The sequence below is a fragment of the Lethenteron reissneri genome, chromosome 26 (genome assembly GCF_015708825.2).
Source record: "Lethenteron reissneri isolate LAM-NWPU_2019-01 chromosome 26, ASM1570882v1, whole genome shotgun sequence".
Lineage (NCBI taxonomy): Eukaryota > Metazoa > Chordata > Hyperoartia > Petromyzontiformes > Petromyzontidae > Lethenteron > Lethenteron reissneri.
In genome coordinates, this window is record NC_083804.1 from 25,520,597 (window position 1) to 25,537,477 (window position 16,881).

The 16,881-nt window shown below is 50.4% G+C and overlaps 1 protein-coding gene across 1 annotated transcript in view; it reads left to right on the forward strand.

Annotated features, from left to right (window-relative positions):
• The window catches only part of LOC133347935 (coagulation factor X-like), a 66,925-nt gene extending 65,007 nt beyond the window's left edge, over positions 1-1,918 (forward strand). Inside the window, exon 11 of the mRNA XM_061560692.1 lies at positions 1,437-1,918. Within this exon, the coding sequence (XP_061416676.1) occupies positions 1,437-1,787 (351 nt within the window). The 3' untranslated portion in view covers positions 1,788-1,918. The remainder of the gene's footprint in view (positions 1-1,436) is intronic.
• The last annotated feature ends 14,963 nt before the right edge of the window (positions 1,919-16,881 follow it).

The window sequence follows — 16,881 nt, forward strand, 5'->3', positions numbered from 1 at the left end:
TGTGTCTCAAAAGCCTAGTCTCAAAAGAAAGCTGTCTCTGGTGTGGACCAATCAGTTTCAAGGACAATGCATATATTATCAGAGTATGTTTTTTGTTTGCATTCTGACCATAAGCATTGTGGTTAATGTAGACATGATTCCTTGTAAAAGGTTTACGTTTGGTGTTTTAACATCTCAACACATGTTTTGTTGCCAGAAAAAAGGGGAAAACCCTATTATCATAGTTATATTATTAATTGTGATTCACTAAGCGTTTGAGTTGGATTCCCAACTTGGATTCCTTTCTGTATGGAGTTTGTATGTTCTTTCCCTGTTCCACACGGGTTTCCTCAAGGTTCTCCAATATCCTTCCCTAGCAAAAAATAATTTCAAACACAAGTGGTATTAACCAGCATTAACCAGTACTACTGTCAACCTGGGAAGACCCTTCTGAAAACGCTTCTTGAGGCTTTCCTGGGTAAACAAGCACAATAAATAATGATACTGTTGGATGATATGAATATGACTTGCTTGACTACAATGATGATGTCATGTGGATGAATGATAATTCACGATGTAATACGATTTTTGTCCCTGGGTAGTAAGTGTTATTTTTTATTGCTTATGCCTAAAAAGTATAGAAAATGGATATTATTCCTCACAAACTTTGCTTTTGTGACCGGGACTTTATGTGAATGAATGACACAAATGCACACGTTTTCTCATTGAAAATAGGTAAATTTCAAAATATCACTGTCCTGGTCACAAAAGCAAAGTTTGTGGGGAATAATAGCCATTGTCTGTACTTTTGAGGCATAAGCAATTAGGAAATAACACTTACTACCCATGAACAATACAAACATTTGTTACAAGTGTTATTAATGGAGTGAATTATTAACTTTACTTTTGTGTCCTGGTCACAAAAGCAAAATTTGTGGGGAATAATAGCAATATTCTGTACTTTTGAGTCATAAGCAATTAGGAAATAACACTTACTACCCAGGAACAGCATTTGTTTTGTTACACAGTGATAGGTGATACAGAAATACGAAGGTGATAATATTGACAATGGTGATTGTCATGTTTACCGTGGATATAAGTTTGTGGATAAGTGTTGTTTTCCACAGATAATGGAATACTTTGCTATCTGTGAATTTGGTTTGCTCCCATGGAGTCCCCGACCATCACAGATAACGTGCCTTCTCTAAAGTCAACAAGTGCCAGAAACAGACCCAACAAAGAGATGGTTTAAAAAAATATGAGAAATCGTTACGATGCGAATTGCCATGCAATTATCTTCCTGTAACTGTGCGTTTAGTTATAATTGGTGGTGTCAGCACAGGGTTGTGTACATCCAGAGTTAGGTGTTAATAAGTGATGATCTCAGTCTCGATGCTAATATAGTATAGATAATTCATTAACATTGCCGTGTGGGTCGTGGTATTGCTTGTGCACAGGCAACGGTGTTGCAGATAGCGGAGGTCCCCTTCGTCGATACGCTGCGATGCAAAGAGTCCAGCAGTAGCTTGGTGACGAAAAACATGTTCTGTGCCGGTTATTCCGACGGCACCAAGGACGCGTGCCAGCACGACAGTGGTGGACCACATGTCACCATCTTCAAGGATACGTGGTTTGCAACAGGGATCATAAGCTGGGGCGAAGGTTGCGCCCGCAAAGGCAAATATGGCGTCTACACGCGTGTCTCCCGCTACCTTCTGTGGATGCACCAAGTTATGCAACGGGCTAGCATCTACCAACTCGAGATTCCCACTCGAGGCATTCGATTCACACGCAACCCTCTGGCTTAACACGTGAACAGAAGTGTTATATAATCTCTGTAATTTAATGGATTGCAATTACCGTGAATAAAAGCACGCAACCCCCTGACTTAATACGTGAGCAGAAGTGTTATATAATCTCTGTAATTTAATGGAATGCAATTACCGTGAATAATAAAAGCAGAACATTAATGTTTACGACTGAGTTCCATCAATGTGACACTACGTGTTTTCAAAGGAAAAAATAACTATTATTTTAAAATTGTTCTTTTGCACATGTTGCAAATCACTAAATAATTTCAGCTTGTGACAGCTGAAAAGCTCTTTTTCATAAGCGACCTGGCTGCAAATGATAACTCAGGGAAGTGGAACTGTATGGCAGCCAAATACTCAAAAACGTATGTTTATAAATGTGGATAGAAAAACCGGAGGACACGGAGAAAAATCCACCCAACCACGGGGAGAACATGCAAACTCCAAATATACAGGGATCGAACCAACGACCTGCATACCAGCAAAGGTAGTTAATATCTCGTCATCGTTGCGACCATAAATTCCATGCATCCAAACATACGCGGCTAACCTAATAGGATATGAACCACTGACCTTGTTCACCAATTATTTTAGTCGACTGCATTTCAGAGCACCAATTTTATTAGTTTAAATTCTGGTTGGGGGTTTGACTCTGGGATTGATCAAATGAGTACCTCAACCACTAATTCACTCCTCACCGTATGTGGAATTTCCACCAAAATAAACTGTAGGTAAGTAGTGGCTGGGGTTGGAAAATAGGTTTGGATTTAAAGACCAAGCTCAGGTGTAGTATAATAACCTAGAACAGTGGTTCTTAACCTTTACTGCAGCCTTACACCCCTTTGGTTCTCAATAGTTTAAAAATATATGTTAATACATAGGTTCGATGAAACAATGTTTTACGAGCTCGTGCTTAATTTGTTTCGATTATTTACCCCATTAAAAAAATCTGGCATGTCTCACCACCAGAAAGGGCATCTCGAACCACTGACTTAGATTTATAAGGCTCCCTTAAGCAATAGATCTCGGAGGGCCATGCATATAATGTAGAAAAACAAGTGGGGAGTAACCGGGAAGGGAACCACTAGCGAGACAAGAAAGACAACGAGAGAGAGGCCATTATAAGTAGGCGGGTCACCATCGACTGCATGTACCTGACCTCCAAGGGCAGGGAATTCCAGAGCCTGAGTGCCATGCAAACCAAAGCCCTGATGGTCACCCCAGGTCTGAAAGGTGGAGCGGGGTTACGCAGAGAAGGGCACGATCAATGGATCTCAGAGATCTCGGTGGAGTGCGTGGCTGAATCAACTTAGAGGGTGTGTGGCTGGATAGTGGTGTGGCTGTATAGTGGTGAGTGTGGCTGAATAGACAACTGGATGTATGGTGGATCAGGCCCCGTTTAAAGATTGAAACATCAACAGAACTCTTAATAAATTCAATGCGGATTTGAACTGGAAGTCAATGCAGGAAACGTGAGCACAGGGCGAGACGTGGTCCCGAATGGGTTTGCGAGCGAGCTCCGTGGCAGCCGCGCTTTGTGGACGGACTGCGGTCTAATGGAGGAGGAGGCCACTCCATCACTCGGTGGAGCAGCGAACCCCGACCGGGGCCGTCAGGGGAGGGGTCTCGTTCATCCTGCACAATACTCGGCTCCTTCAAGGTTAGGTTTCAGTTAGTGGGAGACCATTTGCGTCGTCTGTCGTTTGAAGCAACAAAAAAACGAAGGCGATTTTTTTTTCTCTTCGAGAAATTTGAGGGGTAGGACTCGGGTCGCCCTCTCCTCTGGGCAACAAAACCCTCCTTGGAGCGTCCTCAGGGGCAGAGGAAGCATCGCACAGCTGTCGCGGCGGAGGAAGAGCAGGAGAGAGCCTAGATGTATAAATGAGGTAGATGTATAAATGTGTTGTGTGGTAAGAAGGACGCTGAAGCCAGTCGTGTAGGGGCTGACACCAACTCTTTATTTAAGGGCTTGCACCTAACTCGGGGGAAGGGGTTAACACAGAGTTATTAACGAATCTCCCCAGGAGAAGGGTACTGGGAGTTCCCTACACCCCACCAGGCTATCAGGCTCTTCCCACAGCACTGACTGAGGGTTCATCCAACTCGGCCAGCCGGGTAAAGCAGCCCTTTAGCCTGGCTCTCAACCCTCTATCCCGGAGCCCCCTACTCCCCTAACACTCACTCCTCTGGCTCACCGCGAAGACCCCGTCTACGTCACGGGTCTCCCCTCAAATACCCCGGGTGGCATGACGTCACTTTTCCTTGACGGCATTTCCCCAGAGGCGAGTGTGACCTGACGTCTGCACTCCACTCCTCAACGAATGTATAAACGCTTATTGACACGGGTGCGTCCGTTACGATTATTTCCGAACTTATTTTTAATATCCTACCGGTTAGTTGTCGTTCTCCGCGCCCCTTCGAAGTTTCGTGTGTTGCGACTAACGGGGGTTCGCTCGGTATAATCGGCCAAATTCACGCGTATATTACCATGTGGGATATTAAATTGTCAGGGCCGATTCTTGTCTCCTCATCTCTGGCCGTTCCATGCTTGATGGGCACTGATTTTCTGGCCAAAATGCCGATCAAGATACTCATTGACCAGGGTTGCATTGAGCTGCCCTCGGGTCGCTGGTTGGCTTTTCTTCCCCCCGCCACCCGGTTATGCTCGGTTAATACTACGGTGCAGGCACTCTCAGCTGTGACGGTTTGGATTCCGCCGGGCGCGCAGATGTTAGTGCCACTCCGGTACCGTAAGCCTCTAGACCCGCCTGTGACCTCAGCCGGGATACTGTTGGGGCCTTCTAATACGGCGGTGCGTGGCTCGGAGCCTGTGGGAGCGCAGATGCTGGTGGCTGCGGACAGGGAACCGTTTTTACAGGTCCTTAACGCTGGGTTAACGACTTCTGTTGAGCCCCAGGGCACGGTTCTGGCCCATGCGTCGCGGTCGCTTCGGGGTATTGTCGGTGGCGTTGAGGCTAGGCCTAGTCCGACACCACGTTCCAGACCGGATGTCCGATAGATTGACTCCCTGTGCTCGGAATCGACTGAGCTCTCAGAACTTTTTTAGTTACGGTAAATTCGACCTCGGCCGCACGACTCTGCTCAGTCACCGCATTGACACGGGTGATGCCTCCCCCATACGTTAGAACCCCTATAGGCTTAGTTCTGCGGAGAAGGACCACGTTCGGCTGGCTGTTGATAACATTCTGGCGGCCGACATTATTTCACCATCCACTAGCCCATGGGGTGCGCCCATAGTTATCGTTAAAAAACACGATGGAAGCTTGCGCTTCTGCGTCGATTTCCATAAGCTGAATAAGGTCTCTGTCGCTGATACGTACCTATTGCCAAGGATGGATGACTCGCTTGACTCCTTGGCCGGTGCTAGGTACTTCTCCACACTTGACCTCCTGTCGGGATTCTGGCAGTTGCCATTGGACGAGGTGTCTCGACCCAAAACGGCTTTCCGCACGCCGCAGAGTCTGTTTGAGTTCAATCAGCTCCCGATGGGCCTCGATTCTGCACCAGCAACATTCCAGAGGTTGATGGAACTCGTTTTGGCTGGGTTGCAGTGGGACTCCTGTCTGATCTACCTAGATGACGTCATCATCTTCAGCCGCACCTTCGATGACCACCTCAAACGGTTGCGTGCTGTGTTTGGCAAAATGCGGGCTGCCAATCTGAAGTTCAAACTGCGAAAAAGCCATCTCCTGCGAAAATCGGTACGTTATCTCGGCCATATCATTAGCGAATCCGGCATTGCTACGGATCCCAAAAAACTAAGTGTGTCGGGACATGGCCAACCCCCACATCGGTGCGCGAGGTGCAAAGTTTCATTGGTTTTGCTTCATATTACCACCGCTTTGTCGCAAAACTTTCCTCCGTTGCCAAACCGCTCCACGCCTTGACAGCGAAGGGCCAGAAGTTCCATTGGGGTGACACTGAGGAGGACTCGTTCCAGGCACTTCGGAAGGCTCTGGTTGACGCGCCTCCTCTCCGCTATCCCAATTTTTCTATTCCTTTCATCCTTGATATGGATGCGAGCGATACTGGTATCGGCGCTGTCCTGTCACAGGTTGTTGACGGGGTTGAGCGCATTATCACGTATGGCAGTAGAGTCCTCTCGCCGACCGAACAACGCTACTGTGTAACGCGCCGTGAACTGCTTGCCATCGTGTTATTTGTACGCATGTACCGGCTGTATCTGTACGGTAGAGAGTTTACAGTGCGTTCGGACCATGCGGCATTGCAATATGCCCTCCGCATCGACCAGCCATCCGGCCAGTTATCAAGGTGGCTAGAAATCCTTCAGGATTTCTCCTTTCTAGTTGTGTACAGGAAAGGAACCCAGCATTCCATCGCGGATCCCTTGTCTCGATTGCGCTGATTGTGCTTGCCTTTTGGGCTCGGGTCGGTGCCGGCGGTGCAAAATGTGACGGGGTTTTGCACCTTGATCTGGCCGAATGGGATCGCCTTCAGGTTGAAGACGTGCTTGTGATGCATCGCCGTGCCGCTCGATCTGATGGGGGGTCGATCCGGGGCGTGTGGTGCCTGTCATGCTAAGGGATGGGTTGCTGATGCGCCATGAGACACCTCCTGCAGACACGTCCTCGTCGTTCCTACGGCCCTAAACCCTAACACAAAGGGGTAATGGCCCCTTTCACCCACAACCTGGGGAGGCACAGCCTCTGGGCTATCGTACCTACAACTCTGTCTACTCTAGCCCTCCGGCTGGCTAGACCTAGGGGAGGCTGACCCACCGCTGGCCCGGTGGGTCCCTGACCACTGGCCCGTCCGGACCTGGCCCTTAGAAGGACATCAGGCCGAGGGAACCTCAGGGTCCTAACCTCTCGACCACTGGCACCGCACTGAGTCCCGGCCCTTAGAAGGACGTCGGCGGCTTGGGGTCCAGGGTCTTCTTCTCCAGGCGGCTTCTGGCATCGGCTTTAGACGGACTGACTCGTGCTCTCAGGGACCCGCCTTATATACTATTTCTCCCTGAGGGGCGGTGTTCTGGGGGATCGTAGCTTCCGTCAGCCCACTCCCCTCAGAGGGGTTCCAACCATCGTTGGCCCGACCGGTCCGGACCGGTTTCTACCCCTCCCGCTGGTTTCGGCACGTGTGTGTCAATCATGACCACCACATCACCCCCCCCTGTACAGCACACAGTCATCCCGGCTGCAACACAATCCACAACCCTGACAATAATAAACAGTAAGAATAACAGCATAACTACAACAAGCAAACAATACCCACAATAATTTACCCCAACCCACCTGTACATATGAACACTGTGGACACCCCACACCAAGGACCTGAGGTCAACCTCACACCCACACCACCGACCGAACGCAAGGACCGAAGGGAGAAGGGGGCGGTGTGTGCGTCGGATCAGGCCTCAGGAAAACCGAGGAAGCTTTGAGCGAGTCCGTGTGGCGGGTCCATCGTAATAGTTCAGAGTCCCCGGTAGAGGGTCGGGAGGGGCCTGATGACGGGCGTCCGGCATGTCACTGGAGGCAGGGGACAGTGCCCGTGAGCCGTCTTCCTGTTGCCGGGCGGTCGGGCAGCTCTCCGATCCTTCGGTGTGGCCAAACTTGGTGGACTCACACCTGCAACATCCGAAGGAATGGCAGGAGGGTGCGGAGCAACACAAGGGTCAGGAGAACTCTCCCCCGGCACGTTGGACACATCACGCGAACGGCCCCTGCGAGATGAAGGAGATGTGTGAGTGCGCGGTGCGACGTAGGGTTTCAGGCGCGATGGGTGAACATACCACGAGTGCCGTCCGCATGCGACCCGAACACACTTGTCCCGAACGACCCGAACAATGTCCACCGGACCCCGCCAGGGCCTGAGCAATTTAGATGATGTTGCCAGCGGTACCTGGGGACAGTGCAGCCACGCCCTATCCCCTATGGACCATTTGTGTACAGAAACCCGGCGATCATACAGACGCTCGTTCGCCCGTTGCCTCGCCCCGGAATTTTCTTTCGCGGCCACCCGCGCCTCAACCAACTTCTGAATTATGGGGACCTCATTTGCCAGTAAAAATATGATAATTGGTTCTTTACCCTTCTATCTGGCAACAAAACTGACACCTTTTTTCAAGGAGTCATGTTTGCATAGACCGCAATACCTGCAGTCATAAATACAAACAAAAGACATAACTCTGATAATGTGCACTGTCCTTGAAGTTGATTGGTCCACACCCGAGACAGCTTTCCTTCGAGCCTAGTCTCATATGGGTTGGACCAGATGACGCCAAAAGGCGCACAACTCAAGGACAATGCACCATCAGAGTATGAGAGCTCGGGGCAAGCATCTACACTATGGGGACCTCATTTGCCAGTAAAAATATGATAATTGGTTCTTTACCCTTCTATCTGGCAACAAAACTGACACCTTTTTGCAAGGAGTCATGTTTGCATAGACCGCAATACCTGCAGTCATAAATACAAACAAAAGACATAACTCTGATAATGTGCACTGTCCTTGAAGTTGATTGGTCCACACCCGAGACAGCTTTCCTTCGAGCCTAGTCTCATATGGGTTGGACCAGATGACGCCAAAAGGCGCACAACTCAAGGACAATGCACCATCAGAGTATGAGAGCTCGGGGCAAGCATCTACACTATGGGGACCTCATTTGCCAGTAAAAATATGATAATTGGTTCTTTACCCTTCTATCTGGCAACAAAACTGACACCTTTTTGCAAGGAGTCATGTTTGCATAGACCGCAATACCTGCAGTCATAAATACAAACAAAAGACATAACTCTGATAATGTGCACTGTCCTTGAAGTTGATTGGTCCACACCCGAGACAGCTTTCCTTCGAGCCTAGTCTCATATGGGTTGGACCAGATGACGCCAAAAGGCGCACAACTCAAGGACAATGCACCATCAGAGTATGAGAGCTCGGGGCAAGCATCTACACTATGGGGACCTCATTTGCCAGTAAAAATATGATAATTGGTTCTTTACCCTTCTATCTGGCAACAAAACTGACACCTTTTTGCAAGGAGTCATGTTTGCATAGACCGCAATACCTGCAGTCATAAATACAAACAAAAGACATAACTCTGATAATGTGCACTGTCCTTGAAGTTGATTGGTCCACACCCGAGACAACTTTCCTTCGAGCCTAGTCTCATATGGGTTGGACCAGATGACGCCAAAAGGCGCACAACTCAAGGACAATGCACCATCAGAGTATGAGAGCTCGGGGCAAGCATCTACACTATGGGGACCTCATTTGCCAGTAAAAATATGATAATTGGTTCTTTACCCTTCTATCTGGCAACAAAACTGACACCTTTTTGCAAGGAGTCATGTTTGCATAGACCGCAATACCTGCAGTCATAAATACAAACAAAAGACATAACTCTGATAATGTGCACTGTCCTTGAAGTTGATTGGTCCACACCCGAGACAGCTTTCCTTCGAGCCTAGTCTCATATGGGTTGGACCAGATGACGCCAAAAGGCGCACAACTCAAGGACAATGCACCATCAGAGTATGAGAGCTCGGGGCAAGCATCTACACTATGGGGACCTCATTTGCCAGTAAAAATATGATAATTGGTTCTTTACCCTTCTATCTGGCAACAAAACTGACACCTTTTTGCAAGGAGTCATGTTTGCATAGACCGCAATACCTGCAGTCATAAATACACATCCATGGAGGGGTCAACGTCCCTGCCGTCAACTTCAAGGACAGTGCACATTATCAGAGTTATGTCTTTTGTTTGTATTTATGACTGCAGGTATTGCGGTCTATGCAAACATGACTCCTTGCAAAAAGGTGTCAGTTTTGTTGCCAGATAGAAGGGTAAAGAACCAATTATCATATTTTTACTGGCAAATGAGGTCCCCATAGTGTAGATGCTTGCCCCGAGCTCTCATACTCTGATGGTGCATTGTCCTTGAGTTGTGCGCCTTTTGGCGTCATCTGGTCCAACCCATATGAGACTAGGCTCGAAGGAAAGCTGTCTCGGGTGTGGACCAATCAACTTCAAGGACAGTGCACATTATCAGAGTTATGTCTTTTGTTTGTATTTATGACTGCAGGTATTGCGGTCTATGCAAACATGACTCCTTGCAAAAAGGTGTCAGTTTTGTTGCCAGATAGAAGGGTAAAGAACCAATTATCATATTTTTACTGGCAAATGAGGTCCCCATAGTGTAGATGCTTGCCCCGAGCTCTCATACTCTGATGGTGCATTGTCCTTGAGTTGTGCGCCTTTTGGCGTCATCTGGTCCAACCCATATGAGACTAGGCTCGAAGGAAAGCTGTCTCGGGTGTGGACCAATCAACTTCAAGGACAGTGCACATTATCAGAGTTATGTCTTTTGTTTGTATTTATGACTGCAGGTATTGCGGTCTATGCAAACATGACTCCTTGCAAAAAGGTGTCAGTTTTGTTGCCAGATAGAAGGGTAAAGAACCAATTATCATATTTTTACTGGCAAATGAGGTCCCCATAGTGTAGATGCTTGCCCCGAGCTCTCATACTCTGATGGTGCATTGTCCTTGAGTTGTGCGCCTTTTGGCGTCATCTGGTCCAACCCATATGAGACTAGGCTCGAAGGAAAGCTGTCTCGGGTGTGGACCAATCAACTTCAAGGACAGTGCACATTATCAGAGTTATGTCTTTTGTTTGTATTTATGACTGCAGGTATTGCGGTCTATGCAAACATGACTCCTTGCAAAAAGGTGTCAGTTTTGTTGCCAGATAGAAGGGTAAAGAACCAATTATCATATTTTTACTGGCAAATGAGGTCCCCATAGTGTAGATGCTTGCCCCGAGCTCTCATACTCTGATGGTGCATTGTCCTTGAGTTGTGCGCCTTTTGGCGTCATCTGGTCCAACCCATATGAGACTAGGCTCGAAGGAAAGCTGTCTCGGGTGTGGACCAATCAACTTCAAGGACAGTGCACATTATCAGAGTTATGTCTTTTGTTTGTATTTATGACTGCAGGTATTGCGGTCTATGCAAACATGACTCCTTGCAAAAAGGTGTCAGTTTTGTTGCCAGATAGAAGGGTAAAGAACCAATTATCATATTTTTACTGGCAAATGAGGTCCCCATAGTGTAGATGCTTGCCCCGAGCTCTCATACTCTGATGGTGCATTGTCCTTGAGTTGTGCGCCTTTTGGCGTCATCTGGTCCAACCCATATGAGACTAGGCTCGAAGGAAAGCTGTCTCGGGTGTGGACCAATCAACTTCAAGGACAGTGCACATTATCAGAGTTATGTCTTTTGTTTGTATTTATGACTGCAGGTATTGCGGTCTATGCAAACATGACTCCTTGCAAAAAGGTGTCAGTTTTGTTGCCAGATAGAAGGGTAAAGAACCAATTATCATATTTTTACTGGCAAATGAGGTCCCCATAGTGTAGATGCTTGCCCCGAGCTCTCATACTCTGATGGTGCATTGTCCTTGAGTTGTGCGCCTTTTGGCGTCATCTGGTCCAACCCATATGAGACTAGGCTCGAAGGAAAGCTGTCTCGGGTGTGGACCAATCAACTTCAAGGACAGTGCACATTATCAGAGTTATGTCTTTTGTTTGTATTTATGACTGCAGGTATTGCGGTCTATGCAAACATGACTCCTTGCAAAAAGGTGTCAGTTTTGTTGCCAGATAGAAGGGTAAAGAACCAATTATCATATTTTTACTGGCAAATGAGGTCCCCATAGTGTAGATGCTTGCCCCGAGCTCTCATACTCTGATGGTGCATTGTCCTTGAGTTGTGCGCCTTTTGGCGTCATCTGGTCCAACCCATATGAGACTAGGCTCGAAGGAAAGCTGTCTCGGGTGTGGACCAATCAACTTCAAGGACAGTGCACATTATCAGAGTTATGTCTTTTGTTTGTATTTATGACTGCAGGTATTGCGGTCTATGCAAACATGACTCCTTGCAAAAAGGTGTCAGTTTTGTTGCCAGATAGAAGGGTAAAGAACCAATTATCATATTTTTACTGGCAAATGAGGTCCCCATAGTGTAGATGCTTGCCCCGAGCTCTCATACTCTGATGGTGCATTGTCCTTGAGTTGTGCGCCTTTTGGCGTCATCTGGTCCAACCCATATGAGACTAGGCTCGAAGGAAAGCTGTCTCGGGTGTGGACCAATCAACTTCAAGGACAGTGCACATTATCAGAGTTATGTCTTTTGTTTGTATTTATGACTGCAGGTATTGCGGTCTATGCAAACATGACTCCTTGCAAAAAGGTGTCAGTTTTGTTGCCAGATAGAAGGGTAAAGAACCAATTATCAACTTCTGAATGTTAAAGTGAATGTGGTCGGACAGCTTCGAGCATGACGCAGCCACCTTGACCTGCAATTGCACATCCATGGAGGGGTCAACGTCCCTGCCGTACATCAAGTAGAAGGGCGAATAACCCGTGGCCGCATGAGGTGCCAACCAATATGCGGCCAGAACTCTAGGTATATGCAGGTCCCAATAAAGTTGTGCATCATCCACCTGATGGCACAACATAGAGGTGATAGTCCGGTGCAAGCGCTCGACCATACCATCGGTTTGCGGATGGTAGGGGTAAGTTCGCACCTTCTGCGTACCCAGAAGGTCACAGACCTCCTGCAGAAGGTTAAATGAGAAGTTTTTTCCCTGGTCGGTCAGCAGCTGGCGTCCCTGGACATGAGGAGACCATCACACAAAACTACAGCTCCAATACCCTCCCGGCAATCGCCAGCACGTTCGGCACGACGGCGTAACCTAAGGAGGGAGGCGTCCTCCATCTGAAACCGTCCCCATTCATCCAGAGGCAGGTCAAGCAGCGAGTCACGAGTGACCAAATCATGCGAGTTGGCAATAGAGTCAGGCTCCGCGTCGACAACCCCTGCTGCCGCCGCAATGGAAGAAGCAGGTGTAGCCACAGTGGCCGACTTGCACCTCCCAGAGCCCGTAAAGCACGCACAGCCCTCCCCCGGGGGAAGGCGCGATAAGCCATCAGCATTTGAATGGCGCGTGCCTTTCCGGTAGATTACTGTGAACGCGTAGTCCTGTAGGACCTCGAGCCATCGTGACAACTGGCCGGATGGCTGGTCTATTTTTAGCGCATACTGCAGTGCCGCATGATCAGAGCGAACCATAAAATGCCTGCCATACAGGTACGGACGATACTGTTGTATAAAAACAACAATAGCGACCAGTTCACGGCGGGTAACGCAATAGCGCTGTTCTGCTGGGAACAGTACCCTACTGCCGTAGGCGACGACGCGTTCGACGCCGTCCACGACTTGTGAGAGCACTGCGCCAATGCCTGTATTGCTGGCGTCAGTGTCTAGGATGAAGGGCAAGGTGAAGTCAGGGTAGCACAAGGGAGGGGCACCGACAAGGGCATCGCGAAGTGCCTTGAACGTCCAGTCCTCTGCATCCCCCCAGTGGAACTTTTCCCCCTTAGCCGTTAAAGCATGAAGAGGTTTCGCTATTGACGCAAAACCCTCAATGAACCGGCGGTAATAGGACGCGAACCCTATGAAGCTGCGGACCTCACCCACAGACGTAGGTGTCGGCCACGTCCTTACACAATCAGTTTTCACGGGGTCGGTGGCTATGCCCGTATGGCTGACAATGTGCCCGAGGTACCGCACCGATTCCCGCAATAGAAAACACTTCTGGGGCTTGAATTTAAGGTTAGCGGTCCGCATCCTGACAAACACAGCCCTCAATCTTTCCAAGTGTTCCTCGAACATACGACTGAAAATAATCACATCATCCAGATAGATGAGGCACGAGTCCCACTGCAGCCCAGCGAGGACCAGCTCCATTAGCCACTGGAATGTCGCCGGGGCTGAGTGCAAACCCATGGGCAACCGATTAAATAGAAAAAGGCCCTGTGGCGTGCGGAATGCAGTCTTTGGTTTAGATGCCTCGTCCAAGGACAGTTGCCAAAATCCTGATAAAAGGTCCAAGGTGGTCAAGTACCGCGCCTCCGCCAAGTCATCCAGTGACTCGTCCATGCGAGGAAGCGGATACGCATCCGCCAGCAAAATTTTGTTGAGTTTTCGAAAATCCACACAAAATCGCAAACTGCCATCATGTTTCTTTACGAGCACAATTGGTGCACCCCATGGGCTGGTCGAAGGAGCCACAATCTCCGCGGCCAGCATGTCATTCACAGCCAACCAGACATGTTCTTTCTCTGCCGGGCTCAACCGAAACAGATTCTGCCGAATGGGAGTGGAATCGCCCATATCAATGTGGTGGTTCAATAGATTAGTGCACCCGATATCAAATTTGTACTTGCTAAAAACATCGGCGAATTCACAGAGTAGCATACACAATCGCGATCGCTGGGACTCGGGAAGATTTTCAGCCCCAGAACAGAGAGAATCCATCAAAACATCGTCGGTGTCAGAATGCGCCTCGGACCGAGGCCTACCATCCACATGAGCCACGATGGAGTCAGTGTGGAGTGGCAGTGATGCATGAGCAATCACAGCCCCCTGGTGCACGACCTTTGTCCGCAACCCTGCATTCAGCACCTGAATGAAGGGTTGGCCCTCAGCAGGCACAAGCGTCTGTGCTACCACCAGCTCCAATCCCCGTATGGCCGTGTTGGAAGGAGCCAGCAAAATACCCGACATCGTCTCCGACCCGAGCGGTTTCCGCAACCGAAGCGGAATTAACATTTGCGCGCCCGGCGGAATCCGAACCGTCTGGGACACCATCGCCTGAACGGTTGCGCAAGCCCTGTGTAGCCGGGTGGGTGAGGGCAGGAACGACATCCGGCAGCCCGAAGGGAGCTCAATGCAGCCTTTGTCGATCAAAATTTTAATGGGCATTTTACCGAGGAAATCTGTGCCCAGCAAACAGGGGACGGCAAGGGTCTCTGAAACCAAAATGGGACCCATTAATTTAATATCGCCAATACAAATTTGTGCCTTTATTTGGCCAATAATTCCCAGGGAACCTCCATTTGCTGCAAAGCAAGGGACGGAAACCGAGGTGAGCGCCTGACACCTCTGGGGCAGTACGTTGTAATTGAGGTCATAAATTAAGGTTTGCTGAAGCACCTGTATCAACCAGTAACCGAAATTCAACTCCCTTGATGGCGCCGATGATAACGGAAGAGCCTGTAACCGCGGCGACAACCCTGTGGGCCAACTCCGATCACTGAACCGGTCGGAGTGGTTGCCGAACATCAACGCTATCCCGGCCCTGACCACTCGACTCAACGCGACAGAGCGGCACATGGAAATGAGGAGTGTGAGATGAGGGCAGGGGCTGAATGCGTGAGGTGTCGCGACTTGCTCCCGTGAAGCAGCAGGCATGCGGAGGGACGACGGCGGCCGACCCGGAGCGCGGCGTCGAGGGGCAGGGCAGCCCGATGACAGATGACCTTGCTGCCCGCAGTTGTAGCATGTGATGCGGGCCCATGCCCGTGGGGAACCGTGTCTCCGCCGAGGCTCATCCTGGCGAGGCCGGTCAGTTGCCCTCCAGCTCGCGGCGTGCTGCGATGCGAAGGCCTGGTTATCCAGGACCTTGTTCTCCGGCGCGGCAACGTGAGTGGCACACGCCGCCACCTGCTCGTCCCGCTGGAGGAGAAGCTCCGTGTGTAGGTAGTGGGCAGCACGCAGTGAGGAGAGATTCGCCTCGTTCTTGACGTGAATGGTGATTCTTAACTCATGGGCCAGCAGCAACATTTTCTCAAGCACGACGGTGTCAAGGCCCACGTCGTCCATCCAAGGGTAGGCCACTTGAGCCAACGCCATCAGCACACTTTGGTAGGCGAGGGGGGTCTCGTCAGTCTGCCTCGTCCGGCTTGCAAAGCGATGCCTGGTTTCCGACGGGGGTCCGTACACCAAAGCAATCCGGTCGAGGGCTTCCTGTAGCGTGGAGCGATCCTTCTGCGGGATGAGGAGGAACGTAGCCAGGGCGGTGTCGTCCAGCGCGGAAGGCAAGGCTCGGAGAGCCACGTTCGCAGTCCACCCTGCCGTTTCAGCATTTGCCACGAACCGTCGGGCAAAAGCTGCCCAGTCTCCGCCTTTAGCCACGAAGATTTGAAGAGACGGCAAGCACTGTTGCAGGCCAGGAATGTAGTCCCCCGCCGAGGCAAGATGCGCACCAAGTGTGGCGTTTGTAGGGCCGTCGGACGCCAGAATGTCCGCCAGAATGTCCGCCAGAAGCGGCGGTCGCATCTCCGATGACGTGGCAGCCTCGGGTTGGAGGGCGGCAAGGGCGGAAGTGATGCGCGCCCCCTGGGGCACGTGACTTCCGGGGCAGTTGACGTCATTTCCTGAGGAAGTAGCGAAACCCCGGGTGGAAGTGACGTCGCTTCCGGCTGTGGCGTTCCCGGCAGCAGTGACATATCCCTGGGCGGAAATTATGTCATACCCGGTAGCGATTTAAAAATTTTGCGCGGGAATCCCTCGCACCCCAGCGGGAACGGCATTCGACCTCCGGCCTGGCCCCCCACCCGCAGCAGCTGGCCCACCCAGCGTGAGCCCGTTGAGGATGGAGGCAGCGACATGCAGGAGATCGGCCAGACGTGTGCCGACTGGATCGCCCATCCCGACGGTGGTGAGCTCCCTGACGGGCCCGGAGATTGCGGGCCCGCCGCTGCAGACCTGTCCCCCGAGAATGGCACCCCCGCTTCCGGAGCAGCGTCGGCATCGGCCTCCCTGTCCGGAGCCCTGGTAAGTGCCTTCTGTCTGGTCTCCATGTAGGTGAAGTTCTTGGCCACATCTGTCACCAGTTGTAATGTTCTTGTAGGGAAACGGAGTCTTCGTAGAGGCAACACGGTTTATTATATCAAACAGTTTACACTTAAACCCTAACACAAAGGGGTAATGGCCCCTTTCACCCACAACCTGGGGAGGTACAACCTCCGAGGTATCGTACCTACAACTCTGTCTACTCTAGCCCTCCGGCTGGCTAGACCTAGGGGAGGCTGACCCACCGCTGGCCCGGTGGGTCCCTGACCACTGGCCCGTCCGGACCTGGCCCTTAGAAGAACATCAGGCCGAGGGAACCTCAGGGTCCTAACCTCTCGACCACTGGCACCGCACTGAGCCCCGGCCCTTAAAAGGACGTCGGCGGCTTGGGGTCCAGGGTCTTCTTCT